This window comes from Pipistrellus hanaki, assembly GCF_964339955.1.
Source record: "Pipistrellus hanaki genome assembly, chromosome: X".
NCBI lineage: Eukaryota > Metazoa > Chordata > Mammalia > Chiroptera > Vespertilionidae > Pipistrellus > Pipistrellus hanaki.
The window spans coordinates 6,396,714-6,411,825 of record NC_140524.1 but is presented as its reverse complement, the minus strand read 5'-3'; the positions used below and the strand labels follow the sequence as shown (position 1 = coordinate 6,411,825).

The 15,112-nt window shown below is 42.0% G+C and overlaps 1 protein-coding gene across 4 annotated transcripts in view; it reads left to right on the top strand.

Annotated features, from left to right (window-relative positions):
- The window catches only part of SHROOM4 (shroom family member 4), a 192,312-nt gene that overhangs the window by 65,263 nt on the left and 111,937 nt on the right, over nucleotides 1–15,112 (top strand). For all 4 annotated transcript variants that reach the window (XM_084870953.1, XM_084870956.1, XM_084870955.1 and 1 more), the window contains one exon: nucleotides 13,449–13,600. In XM_084870953.1, the coding sequence (XP_084727079.1) occupies nucleotides 13,449–13,600 (152 nt within the window). The remainder of the gene's footprint in view (nucleotides 1–13,448; nucleotides 13,601–15,112) is intronic.

Here is a 15,112-nt window from a genome sequence, read left to right as displayed (position 1 = left end):
AAAATCATATTAAACCCTTCTTCCTGGGCCCAGGTTTAACCATCCTTGGAGCTCCTTTATCCTTCCTGCATGCATCTGACTTGCCAGCCGTTTAATCATCTTTGCCATAGGGAAGCAGCTTAGGCAGTTCGGGCCAACAGTGCAGCAAAGCCCAAAGCTTTATGATTTGTGCTAATGGGCATGCTAAATGTTTAGTGGAGGCTATTTTTGAGCACGCAATTGTGAACAATTTAAAGTGGACTGTACATGGAACCCATTTCCTTCCCCGGCTCCCCCAACAGGGCCTCCCCTTAGCAGCTGAAATGAGTTAGTGGCAATCAGCGTAGAATAGGAATCCTGTGGTTTCTGCCCTTTCCCTCCTGCTGTTCTATGGCAGATAGTCTCCTAAAATGAGCTTTCTCCTTAGTATGGCCGGTAACTGTGTCTTCAGAATCGATTGGGCAAGGGGTTTAGGAATCGCTTTCGCCAAAAAACAAGAGGTTTTAGTGGAGAAACTCCTTGTGAGGTTTAGGACAGGGTGGGAAGACAGGGGTTAACAGGAATGAGAGAGAGAGAGAGAGAGAGAGAGAGAGAGAGAGAGAGAGAGAGAGAGAGAGAGAGAGAGAGAGAGAGAGAGAGAAACACTCATAATGTTTGCTATATACAGGACGATTGCACCTCCAAGTTAGGGCTAATTTTATTCCTAAAGAAAAGAGGGTGACTTGCCATTTCACATGGTTTTCTGTGTCAAATGGGTTACCTGCCTTTTGTGTGGTAGGGGAGGGCTGTTATCTTAGGTCACCCTGCAGGGTTCGGTACAGGGCCCATACTCATCAGGACATAGTAGACCTAGCTGATGGCACTGCAGAGGAAAGGGATAGGGTCAACTGAGATTTGTCCTGTTCTTATTGCCACACTTGTTTGCTCCTCCTTTTTAATAAAACCTTAAAAGATCTTATCTTCATAAATGCTAGCCAGGCATTTTGTCTCGGCAAAGCTGCAGGGGCAGTTAATGCATCCGGCCATAAAGAAGGAAGAGAAAATGACAGGGAAGGAAAAAAATAGCATTTGTACGAGGGTGTCATTGAAGGCTTCATCACAGATACACTCAAGATGTAGACATGCACAGAAATCGTCTTGGGGTGGGGGGTGGGGAGAGCAGTTTGATTGAAGCATTAGCTGCCTTGGCACTGAGCCAAGGCAAATTGCCAGAGAACCATTAAACTCTGTGTAATTCCATATAATTCACAGCAGCCACAGGTAATCTGAATCAGACCTGACAAAACATCCCTATCATTTATTGTTCATTAGTGCTGAATGCATACTACAGATATTTAAACTTGTTTTAGTCATAGCGTGGCGGCCATATTTTCCAAACCCCTCACATCAGGAAACCTGGCTTGACAAAGTTTCTTTTTTTTTTCTTTTCTTTCTGACTTGTGAATTTGTTTATATGAAAAGCCTCACGGAGGTATAAACACTAAATCCCACTTAAACATTGAACAAATGGCCTTTAAGGAAAAGAAATCTATAGTTACATAAGATTGAGTCAGGGCAAACTCTCATTCAGGCATTGGTGAGGGTCCTCCCCACCACACACACCTTTTTAGGGGTCTGAGGGAATTGGTTAAGTAAGCACTAAATCAAATTAAAATCTGGTTTATGCCCATCGTCTGTATGTGCTCTTAAACTTTTCAGGAATGGTAGACTGAAAGGGCCTGTTGTAATGTCTGTACACAGGAAGGGAGAGTAGATGTTACTTTGAATTCCAGGATGCTGGGCGCAGTTAAATCTCCCAGCATTCATGGTCTGTTTGTGAGGGCTTGTGTGTGTTTTAAATTAACTTCCTGAGGATGAGAATGTTAAAACCTAAGGAGAATCATGTATGGGTACAAGGTATTGTTGGCATGCACATAAGTTTACTTAAAAGCTTCATTCCTCCCACCAAATTAAGTCTAACAATCACCTCTGGGTCCTCACCACAAACAGGAGATATTTAGCTCAAAAGATAATTATTTTTGGACTATTCTGAGTCAGTAACAATAATGCTTAAAAAAAAAAAAAAAAGCTTGGAGACTTAAAGTACCTTTTTAACAGAACTCTTTGCATTGCTACTTATCATGAGTAGCAATATACCCATGGAAAACAAAAATGTGTTATCACATCCTTGCAGAAGGAAATATATTAAACCTAATAGATTTTGTAGTTTGGTCAAGTCATGTAACATCCATGAACCTCAATTATATGATCAGCTGATCAGCGAAGTGAAAATAATATTACTTGTCCAGAATCAGAGAAATAAGGATGGGTGCTATCCTGAGGTCGCTTCTAAGTCTAATTTCAACCAGTATTTATTGAGCAACTACTATGTGCTCAATACAAATATTTGTTTCCCTAATTGCCAGTGATAGAGCTATAAGAAGACATTATTTGACTTTTCTCCTGCTATAACTTCAGTATCCTGACAGAAGGTAAACATATGTATAAATAAGAGAAAAAATACAAAATGATGACTTTTGTGAAGAAAATAAAACAAAGTAATGTGATGGAGAATAAGGATGGAGGTTGGGAAAAGAGAATAAATCTACTTTATATTGATGGTTAGGGAAGACCTCTCTGAGGAGGTGACATTTGAGCTGACACATGAATGATGAAAGGAGCTACATAAGGATCTAGAAAACAAATAATGTTCTGAATAGAGAGAACAGCAAGTTCAAAGGTTCTGAGGTGGGTATGCAGTTGACCTCTCTAAAGAACAAAAAGTTCAATATGACTGCAGTGTTTGTAGGAAATGAGGCCAAAAAAGACAGACATGGACAGATTGTGTAGAGTTTCTAATCTGCTATTTACTTGGTAGGAATCATTCCTGGTCTCCCTGACTGATTTAATTAGTAAACATAAGTGCTAGATGTTAATGATGGGGTTCTTGATGTTTGACCATAAGAATTCCAGAAAGGGCACTGGTGGGTTGTAGGGGGAAGGCTAAGGCAGAGAAAACAAACTCAAATACCTTGTGGAGAGAGAGGTGGCAATGGAAGAGTGTGTACCCAGGAGAGGTGGTTAGGGAGGGCTGGAGAAAGTTTGGAGGGAGGAGGAAAAGCACCAGAGTGACCTTGGCTACCTCAGTGCCAAGGTCTGTGGAGTCCACTGTCAGATGGGATCAACCATTAAAGAAAAAGGGGGAAGGCTCTATCCTTGTATTTAAAATTAGAGAAGTGGAAGTGAGCAGGGATGGAGCTAAAATTCTGGTTCTTTCTTATCATCTGGCCTTACCCTGAAAAGCAAGCCTATACCAAGAGAAAAGCTTCCATATTGTTTTATCCTTAGTGATTCCCCTGATCTTAATCTCAGATGCCTATCATGTCCTCCTTTATTTTCTTCTCAAACAAATCCTGGCATTTCGATCCATGTGCTCTGATGTAAGAGTCCCTACTTAACACCAACACACAAATAATTGAGTACATTCTCTCTCTCTCTCTCTCTCTCTCTCTCTCTCTCTCTCTCTCTCTCTCAATTGTAAATTAATTCAGCTTTGTTTTATTTGATACCTCTTGCTGAAATGGTATGTCACTTCTCAGTCACCATGTGACCTGGAAAGTGGCTTGGACCAAACAGTGTGATGGCTTACCTATTAACAGCTCTGCAGCACGCTGTGAAAGCAGCAGTAAGTGTGATAACTTAATATTAAATTGGTTCTATCCAAGGGTTGGTAAAGAATATATTGCTCTTGCCTTTGCAAAATGTATGTATACCTTGGTAGATTATTTCTGTGGAAGTTCTTTGCATTGATAGCCATTATGCAGAAGGATGGGAGGCAATTGAATGCCTCTTTACACCTTCTTTATGTAACACTGTTCAGAGGGCTAAGCAAAGAGCAAAGATTAAAATCGCTGCTGAGGAAAGGAGTCCTGGGCAGAGGCAAACAATGTCCTGAGAGCACAATGCAGGGGCCCAGCTGTGAAAAAGAAATCCAGCCACCTCTCCTTTCACCCACATCTTATAGAGGGCACACAGGTGCCCAGTCAACTGTACAAGTGGCTTCCAGACAGTAGAGCAGGCCTATTGGTTTCCAGAGGCAGCCTTTTGTCCCTTCCCTAAAGGGTGTTAGTCCTTTGGTCTTTTTCCAGTCAGAAATGACTAATGTTGGGTATGTGTACTCTTTAGAAACTGTCTTTGGCTTTTTGCATAATGGGTTATAAATAAATGGCTTCAGGGAACCAGCAATGAGTTATTGAGTGAACTTGGTTTTTGGGATGGCTCAGATTCCAGATAGTTAATCATATCTTCTTGGGCTGAAAGACTGTATGTAACTCATTTACATTCAGCTGGGAAGTTAGAAGATACTTTTAATGATCTTGAGAAATAGTTTTAACATAGAGATTGGGTTGATAGTGGAGAAATAAACATTATATTAACCCAAGTAGAATTATTTCTGTCTCTAGTAATCTGATGGAATTTCACAGCCACTTATATTTTAATTAGGGCATTTCTTCCAAGCATTCATGCACAGCTCATAAATGTCAGTAAGTTAATGCATCCTATTTCCATTGTTTTATATTAGACTAGAGGCACAGTACACAAAATTCATGCCTTGACAGGGGAGCTCCTTCAGCCCAGACTATGCCTCTCACAGTTTGGGATCCCTCACTCCGTACTGCCCGTCTGCTCACTGCTCCTTACCACTCGGCTCACTGATCCTTAGCGCTGTCTCAAAGTTGGGAGAGGCTCCCACCACCACTGCTGCATTCACCAGCCACCAGCCCAGCTTTGTCTGCCCTCTGGTGGTCAGTGCGCATCATAGCAACCGGCCATTCTGGTTGTTCCACTGTAAAGGTTGCTTAGACTTTTGTTATATAGACTAGAGGCCAGGTGCATGGATTCGTGCACTGGTGGGATCCCTCAGCCTGGCCTGCAGGGATCGGACTGAAACTGCCTCTTCGACATCCCTGAGGGGTTCTGGATTGTGAGAGGGTGGTTCTCCAGTGATGCACTCCAGAATCAGGCTCCCTCCTCTTTGGTTTCTGGTGTGTCATCTGAGAATTGCAGCTGCCAAGTCACTGCAGCTCGGCAGCTCCTGCATTGAGCATCTGTGCCCTGGTGGTCAGTACGTGTCATAGCTACCAGTTGACCAGTCTCTTAGGCTTTTATATATAGAGACTAGAGGCCCAGTGCACAAAATTCATGCACAGGAGGGGTCTCCTCAGCCCAGCCTGCACCCTCTCACAATCTGGGACTGCTGGCTCCTAACTGTTCACCTGCCTGCCTTCCTGATCGCCCCTAACTGCCCCCCCCCCCCACTGCCAGCTTGATCACCCCTAACCACCTCTGTCTGCTGGCCTGATTGCCCCTAACTGCCCCTCCTGCCAACCTGGTCACTCCTAACTCCCCCCCCCCCCGCCACCTGCCTGGTTGTCCTTTACTGCTCCCCCTGCTGGCCTGGTCACCTCCAACTACCTCCAACTGCCTCCCCTGCTGGCCTGGTCACCCCCAACTGCCCCAACTGGCCTGGTTGTCCCACGCAGCCTGATGTTCAGTTGTTTTGTCGTTCCTCACTAACCCTCCTGCTGGTCTGGTCTCCTCATGCAGACTGCTGTTCAGTCATTTAGTTGTTCCTCACTAACACCCCTGCCAGCCTTGTCACCCCATGCAGCCTGCTGTTCAGTTGTCCATCTGGTTGTTTAGATCATGACAGTCCCCGGATTTTTATATTTTAAGACTAGCAACCTGTTGCAGGAATATTCCTACAAGACTTTCGGAGGGCTTCCCTCCCACCACCGCCACCTTCCCCGCCCCCCCCCCCCACCTCTCCTGCTGCAGTGAGCAGGGCGGGGCAGTACCCACCCGCCCCACCGTGCCATGGCCACCATCTCCATGGCTGCGTGAGCTGCCACCACCACTGCTCACCTTGCCCCGCACACCCGACCCATCGCACCTGCAGCAGCCACTGCCTCCATGTATGCGCACTGCTGCAGTGCCTGCTGCTGCCACCTCTGGGGCCACATGTGCCTGGCCCGCCCCGCCCTGCCCTACCCCTGCTTCCAGTGCTTTCCCTCCAGCAGCCACAGCCGCCTTGCTTTCCACTTTCCCTCCCTCTTTCTTCTATGCTGTCTTCAGTCTTCACTCCTCCCTCCCTCTGCATATGCAAATTAACTGCCATTTTGTTGGATTAATTTGCATACTCTGATTGGCTGGTGGGTGTGACTGGTAGGCGTGGCTTGATGGTGTAGCAGAGTGATGGTTAATTTGCATATTACTCTATTATTAGGTAGGATAGTATGAGAAAGGTTGTTGGACTTTCCTGTCATCTAGGGTCACTCACTAGATGGACTTTCTGCTTTGTCTTAGACTTTTTAAATTTATCTTTATTGTTGAAAGTATTACAGATGTCCCCTTTGGTGTTTGTTTGTATTTTTCCTATTAACCCTTTCTACCTGGCACCTGCCCCTACCAGGCCTTTACAACACTATTGTTCCTGTCTATGGACTATGCATATATGCATATAAATTCCCAGGTTAATCTCTCCCTGCTCCCCCACCCCCTTAGCCCCTGCCTGTCCTCTGAAATTTGTCAGTTTGTTTCATGCTTCTATGTCTCTGGATCTCAATTTTTATTAAAATGAACATTTAATGGACATAAGAAAAAAGACTGGAGGAGGAAACCATCAAAATATTATTGACTATTACGTCTAATTGGGAGAATATGAATGAATTAAATTATTTTCTGTGCTTTCCTCTATTGTGTAAGTTCCTTTTAAATAACATACATTCCTTTACTGTAACAGAGTTGAATATAAAGAAAAGAGCAAAAAGAGTCCTAGTCTCTTATTGCCCAGAAAATTCTGTTGGCATTTTAAAAAACTACAATATATAAACATTGAGAGCCTAGAGAAGTATAAAATTAGTAGTGGAACTTCCCATCTGCTTACCCCCTCCATTTTTCCCAGTCTATGGCTTGTCTTTTCACTTTTTAGTGGCATTTTGATGAACATATTTTTTTATATATAGATGAACTCCACTATAACACTCTTTCTCTTATGGTTATTGCATTTTACATCCTGCCCAAAGATATTATCTTATGTTTTACTCTAAAACCTTTATGGTTCTAGTCCTGTCATTTAAGGCTATGATCTGGCCAAATATTTTTAGTAAAAATTTGCATCAGTAAAAATATTTTGATGACACAATTTATACCACCAATATTAAATATTAACAGTCTTGAGTTTTAATTTTTTGATAAGCATAAATATAAACAGAAGTTCCAGAATCTCTTGTTCAGTAGATCATCTTGTGCATAACCTGGGGAATATATACCCCACTCTGGAGATTATTGTTCTAAACCACCAAAGGCTAACATTTTTTTTACAAACACTGATATTATTAACATCAGTAAGAGACTTCAGTGTAACCAATTGACTAGAGTTTATAAAGTGTGAACAGGACCCCAATAAGTATATTGCTGATAGTGGAAGAAACTCTGAGTTTACTCTTGCATAGTGATGTTTATTCCCCCTTATCTGACTTATGGAGACAACAGGGTGATCTGGCTTGGTAGGATCAAAGACAAATTGACTTTTTGTTGCTGATGTAGGCTATAGTGTTTTTGACTCCCTACCCCTTTCCATCACCAAATTCCTAGAGCTGAGTTTGGCTGACTGAGTTTTTGGCACAGATATTTAGAATTTGACTTGGGCTAATCTCTAGGGATATTCAATGATTTCAAGCTTAGAGGGCCTTTGTTGTGAGGATTAGTAAACTAGGTGATGATTAAGCAATTGGGGAGGTGTCTATAGGTATAGGGTCTGCTGTGGCACACAGCACAGTTTCCTTGGCCCAAGGTCAGGGGAATCCATGGGCTTGATTCACAGAACAACCGCCCCTGGTAGAATTTGGGCATCTACTTCTTAGCTGGTAGAGGGAAAGAATATCTTCTCTCTTGATGTCTACCTCCTTCTTGATCTGTCTCCATACAGGGATTGTTACTTAGAACCAGGCCTATTTACTTCTTTTTTTCTTTTCTATCTTTCTTTCTTTCTTTTTCTTTTTCTTTTCTTTTTTTTTTTTTTTTGCTTGCTTACATTTTTGTAATTGGTTGGTGTTTTTGAATTCTTCTTTATTTAAGAAAGAGGTTTTTGTTTTCTATTTTTCCTTTTGGAAACATAAAATCAGAAACATTAGAGTTTTTTGTTTTTCTATTCTAGACGACTTTGGAAATTTGGGAGGAATTTTGAAGGGAGAGAGTTGCTACAAGAGAGACAAGGCAGGGCAGCCGATATAGCCACAACCTGGAACTGGACTGCTGAAAGTCATGGCAAAGACATTGCAGAGATTTCAAAGACTGTATCTCCCCTGTCCAGGGCACTCTTATTAGTCTCTCCTAGCATGGTCAGATTCTAAGGGGTACCACTAGGATAGAAAAGGCAGATTAGAAATGTTCCCCAACTTGTAATCTACTCAAGATTTCAAACTAAGTTTCAGAATAAGCCTAGACTTATCATCATTATTTTGTGGTCTTACTTCCTAATAGTTTAACTTCTTAAATCTAGCTTATCTCCACCTCTATATTTTCTTTATATTTATTCCCTAGGAAAGGCCAAATTGCTGAATGAGTGTCTGAAGTGTTAATAGAATCTGAAAATCTTCTAAATGACATTCACAAGATATTCTATTTTCTTAAAGCAATGAAGTCACTGTATTCTGGGTGGACCTCTTCTGTCTATTTGCAAAAAACAACAACAAACAAACCATCAATTTAAACAAGTAAACGTTTTTACCTTCTTAGACTAGCTGGCGGAAGTAGGAATATGGGCTGGTAATTTGGCCAGAAGGTTCTAGAACTGGCCAAGAAAGTTTTAGTCAATGCCTGATTTTCCAATAAAGTTCTTGTGGCAAGTAGAGGTATTTACAGTCATGTCATTGATTTTTTAAAATTATTTTTTAAATATATATTTTATTGATTTTTCACAAGAGGAGGGGAGAGAGATAGAGAGCTAGAAACGTCAATGAGAGAGAAACATCGACCAGCTGCCTCTTGCACACCCCCCACCGGGGATGTGCCCGCAACCAAGGTACATGCCCCTGACCGGAATCGAACCCGGGACCTTTCAGTCCGCAGGCCGACACTCTACCACTGAGCCAAACCGGTTCCGGCATCATGTCATTGATTTTTAATGCTGCTCTTACACCATTGTTATAAGCATTCAATACCATTTGTTTATCATTGCAGATGCTATTTCTTTTGCTGACAGCATTTCTCAAGATAAACCTGACTTAACTTTTTTCTTCACTTTCTCATATCTTATAAATTTATTCAAAAGACCCAAGCAAGTATCTGCTAATATCTGACTAAATAAAAGCTACTAGAAATCTAGTAAGTGCTGTTAAGTCAATTTTTCTTTGCCTTTACTCTCAAGCAGCTGACTTGTCACTTTGTTGCCAGCTATCAGAGCATTTCATGTTACCTTGAGGACCCATAAAAAATTTCTAAAGCATCATCTCATTAGCACAAAATGGGGCTTGTTGGGGGCAACCAGGCCTGTGGGGGAGGGCTTGGGGGTTACTGGGCCAGCAGGGGAGGGCAGTTGGGGGCAATCAGGCCGGCAGGGGAGCAGTTAGGTGTTGATCAGGCTGGCAGGGGTGTGGTTAGGGCATGAATAGGCTGGCAGGCAGGCAAGCAGTTGGGAGCCAGCAGTCCTGGATTGTAAGAGGGATGTCCAATTGCCCGTTTAGAGGGGTCCAAGATTGGAGAGGATGCAGGCTGGGCTGAGGGACACCCCCCCCCATATATATATTTTCCCCTCATTCTCTCCCTTCCTCCATTCTTTCCTTCTTTTTCTTTCCTTTCCTTTTTCATTTCCTTGTTAGAAAAATGAACAGTTGTTCTATCTTCTATATAAACAAATGTGTGGTTGAGGCATTGACCTGGAGAACTGGCTCTCAGGAGGCAAAACAATAAACGAAAGACATGCTCTTTCCCAGAAATCTATGTGGATGCAGGGGAAGAAAAAGACTAGTGGACAATAGCTTTTAAAAGCATAAAAAAATCAGGAGGAGTATGAAAGAATCAGTTATATAGCTCAGTAAATGCCCTGTGTCTGGGAAAGGACTAGTTTGGTGTATAGTCCAAGATATCTTCAACCAAAGAGAGTTTCATACCCTGCTCTGGATCGGTCTGGACTCTGGGATTGTGCTGTATGCCAATAATTGGCTGTTTCATTGTTTGCAAATCCTCACGCTTGTGCTAAAGTGGCATTGTCTGCCCTGAGGAGGATACTGCTGGTGACTGAGATAGGGCATGGAATGGCAAAAAGGGCATGTAGTCAGCCTGAAAAGAGTTCCTGCAAGGACTCAGATAATGGCAGCTGAAGTGGCAGTAGGGAATGTAAAATGCCTGAACTTTTGCTACAGCAATAAAACTAAGCATTTTAGTTTAAAAAGTACCTCTCTTTCATTTTCTGGCCTAGAATAAACAGAGATCTTGCTGATGTAACAAAGTGCTTAATTAACTCGAAGTGGTATTTAATATCAATACATATTGAAGGGAAGACTTGCTGTGGCTAACAGTAATATGGATAATTGAGTTGTATGAATAAAAAATGAGTAGAGTGAATTAAGACTAATGCACATCAACAGGAAAAATCTATTAGCAATCATTAGTTTGATTCCTATTTGTGGTTGTTTGTTAGCCTAAGGAAGCCCTGTTGAAATTCCTGCCTGAAGCTGAGGACCTTTCACCGATGCCAAAGGAATGAGTCATTCAAATAGAACTCCTGAAATTCAAGTATAGCATTTTTTTTTTTTTTGGCAGCAGGCAGCAGTGACTGTGGAGTAATAATGATAATGACAATTGGAATAAGAGTGCAATCCTAATTAATTTGCTGAGAGTTGTTCCACATTTACCAATATAGGCTTATTTTGAGTGGTGGCCCAGGTACTGGAACAAAGGTATATATATTCAAAGTCACTTGGCTAACCTATAATTTATCAAAAAAAGATCAATTTAAAAACTGTTGGGTTAGCAGCAATAAATTTAATTACAGTCTGTGACTTAACTTAAAATTTCAATTTATTTGATGGGGTTTTTGAAACCCTGAATTAACATTTTTCTCTGCACTAAGGAGGGCACATCTGCCAAATTGCATATGACCTGGCCAATCTAAAGCTCAGCAATATTCTAACTTCCATGGTGTGGGATAGATTGGATGCTATTAAAAACTGAGAGAAAGATTGGAACAAGAGTAGAAGTGTAAAAATACCTGTGGCAAAGACCAGCCCATAGTTGCCCCACTTAGAATCTAATTTTCCCTAAAGATTGTGTGGTTTAATCACCCTCACCTCAACTTGCCCTTGGAGAAAAACAAACAAACAAACAAACAAACAAACAAACAAACACCTCTTTCTGATTCTATCAGTGGATTAGACCTTTTGTTACTAAACCACTTGTGTGGCTATATGAATTTTAGATGGTAACCTACCCTTGAATCTAGAAGTTGTGTGTGCCTTCCTCTATTCTGTATGCCCAGCATGTTCTCCTGAGCATACTAGAAATTCACTAAAAACTTGACGACTGAATTAATGGATAGATGAGATGATTCCTAACACCATGGATGGAATTGATGGTCCAATAGGTAGAACTCACTTTGGGGGTTGAAGGAATATATAATATACTAGTGGCCTGGTGCACTAAATTTGTGAAGTAGAAGGAGAGTCCTTTAGCCCAGCCTGTGCCATCTCGCAGTCCAGGACCCCTTGGGGGAGGTCATCCTGCTGTCTTAGGCTTGCTCCCCGGGGATCGGGCCTAAGCCGGCAGTTGGACATCCTCCTTGCTCCTTATTGCCCACCTGCTCGTTGCTCCTTACTGCTCAGCTCACTGCATCTGCCCCCCCCACCCCCGTGGGGAAGGACTGCGGGAGAGCTCCAGGGCATGTTCAACCTGTCTCACTCAGTCCCAATCTACCGGACCCCAGCAGCAAGCTAACCTACTGGTCAGAGTATCTGCCCCTGGTGGTCAGTGCACATCATAGCGACTGATCAACTGGTCAACTGTCTGCCCCCTGGTGGTCAGTCGACATCATAGCAAGCAGTTGAGCAGCCTTAGTATTATATGTCATTAGCATAGTACGCCTTGGCTGAACCGCCAACCAGACAACTGGACACTTAGCATATTAGGCTTTTATTATATAGGATAAAAGTAGCTATAAGCAAGGACCCATAGGGGACATTCTGCTTTGATTTTCCTTTGTCTACCACAGTGGCTATTATTTATGACTTTGCTTTCAATGCTCCCTTTCTTGCCAAGATTGGCTTTCTCAATGGAAATTTTCTAGGTTGTGGTGGAACAGTGAACAACCAGGTTCCAAGCTTTCAGTAAATGCCCCCTATGTGCCAGACACTGGAAGCACTATGCTGGGTACTTGTTGAAGAGACACAGATAAATGATCAATTCCTTTGTTTGTGCATACTTTGAATCTTTTGAATTTGCAATTTCACTCACAGAATATTGAGCTAGAAGCTACCTCCAGATTCAATCCCCTTGCTATAATAATCAGAACTCTCGCATTTATTGAGGACTTATTGCTCCCAGACACTTTGTATACTAACAACCCTGTGAGGTAGGTACTCTTATTATCAATATTTCACTTATAAGGTCCTCAAGACACAGATATATTAGGTAACTTGTTCAGGGTTACACAACTATGAAGTACTAGACCCAATATCCAAACTCAAATTTGTCAGAATTAAAAGTCTGCCAAAAGATAGGAAAGAAGGGGGGGGGGGGGCAATGGTATATGTACAAAGATAATAATTTAATAAAAAAAAAATTTTTAAAAAGATAGGAAAGGACTTGCCAAAGGTGATTTTGCTGAAGTCTAGCTCTTTGTACTCTAATTTACGTGCACATTTTGCTATGCCATTCTGCTACTGCAGCCCATATTGTGGGGTTCCTTCCAAGCATAATTTTCATATTTAGAAGTGCTTGTCTCTCTAGATCACATGTGTCAAACACAAGGCCCGCGGGCCAAATCCAGCCCGCCAGGCCTTGCAATGTGGCCCGCACCGCACTGTCATCACTGCACTCCGCTGTCAGTTTATGACATTGTCAGTTTATGACTGTTCAGTAAACCATTCGGCCCGCGATTTAGGCTGGATTGTAGATTTTGGCCCCTTCTCTGATTGAGTTCGACACCCCTACTCTAGATGGACATATTGTATTATTATCATGTTGCCTCCTTCCTCAAAGGCTTGGCCAAGTTTTACCTTCAGTAAATAATGGTCTATGATCAGCTTTTTAGCTGCTTCCTGGAGCTTCCTGGAGCCATTCATCACCCACCTCACTGCCTCCCCCTTACCCCAACCCTCCCATGTCCCACTGCAGTATTACTTGTGGCTCAGAGGTTGGGAGGAGACGGAAGTAGAATTTTGGGGAAGGATTTGCCTCACCACCTGCTTTCTATCTTCTTCTCTGCAACACAGATTGAAGATGGGGGCAAGGCAGCCTTGTCCCAGAAGATGAGGACTGGTGATGAGCTGGTGAATATCAATGGCACTCCATTGTATGGCTCCCGCCAAGAGGCCCTCATCCTCATCAAAGGCTCCTTCAGGATCCTCAAGCTGATTGTCAGGAGGTAAGGTACAGGGACATTTCCTGCACGGTGCAAGGGCTGCCAAACCCACTTGGTTTGTAATAAAACCTCAATACAGTCATATCTCTATCAATATCACCAAGGAAAGAGGTGTTTCCCATGAACAGAATTCTGTACACAACCGAAAATACTGTATTAGGAGAAAGGCCTTTGGTCCAAATCCTGACACTGTCACATACTATCTGTGTCTTCTGTATAAATTTACTTTACCTCTGCAAGAGTCTGTCTTATTTGCTATTGAGTGAAAAAAATGACTCAATGCACACCAAGGGCCTCCTTAACCCACTGTTTTTCTGTCTTCTTCACAACAGGCTACCACTGCTCAACCACGTAGATTTAAAGAGACCCTACTACCTTCCATGGTAGACATTCTGGAGGCTGTGGAAAACTCTAAGATAGAAACCCTGCCCTTGAAAAGTGTATAGTTTAGCAGGGGAGAAAGGATTCACATGTGATTAATTAGCAACATAATTTTGAAGAACAAAATTAAGGAGATTTCACAGAGTGAGGGGTGATTGTCAAATGGATTGTTCAAACAGATATTGCTATTAGAGTTCAAGAGAAAGAGAGGAACTTCAGAAGAGATTGATAGGGTAAGACTTCATAGAGGAGGTAAAATTTGAGCTCAAGGGAGGGTAGAATCTGACAACAAACCATCTGAAGGAAAAGGGCACTCCAGGTAAATTGAGTGGCATAAACAAAAGGTAGGTAAGGGCATTTTAGAACAGTCATTCTACTGCCACCAAACATCTGCCTACTGGTTAGCTTTCCATATGGCTGCTGCATCTTTGCTCTGTTACTGAAAATTATACTGAACGTCTGTTAGCTTGTTTTCTATACACAGGCCTAGGTTTCTCCATATTAAATATTTTTATTATAAAAATAGAATTTAAAACATCCTTCCACAATTATACTTTCCCCTCTAGCTACCACCCTATCTTCTTTCTTTTGCTGATAATCTTTTAAAAGGAGATTCTATAATCACGTCTCTACTTCTTCACCTACCATTTTGCCTTTTACCCTTTGCAGTCTAAATTTGACTCTCAGAACTCCACTGAAACTATTCTGTCAAAGCTGCATATTACTTCCTAACTGCCAAAATCAATGGCTTATTTTCAATCTTCATCATATACAATTTATACATAGCCTTTGATTTTGTTGCTATGGATTATGCCCACCTTTGTGAAACTCTCCTTTTTCTTTTTTTTTTTTTTAATTTTTATTAAGGATATAGATAGATAGATGATAGATAGATAGATAGATAGTACCATTGCACTCCCCCCCCAATCCCATACATGCCCTCCCTCCCCAGAGTTTTTCGTCCATTGGTTATGTTTATATGCATGCATGTAAGTCCTTTGGTTGATCTCTTATCTCCCCCCTTATCTCCCTATCCTCCCCACTGTAATTTGACAGTCTGTTTGTTGCTTTACTGTCTCGGTATCTATCTTTTTATTCATCAGTTTATAATGTTCTAAACTCTCATTTCTTGCT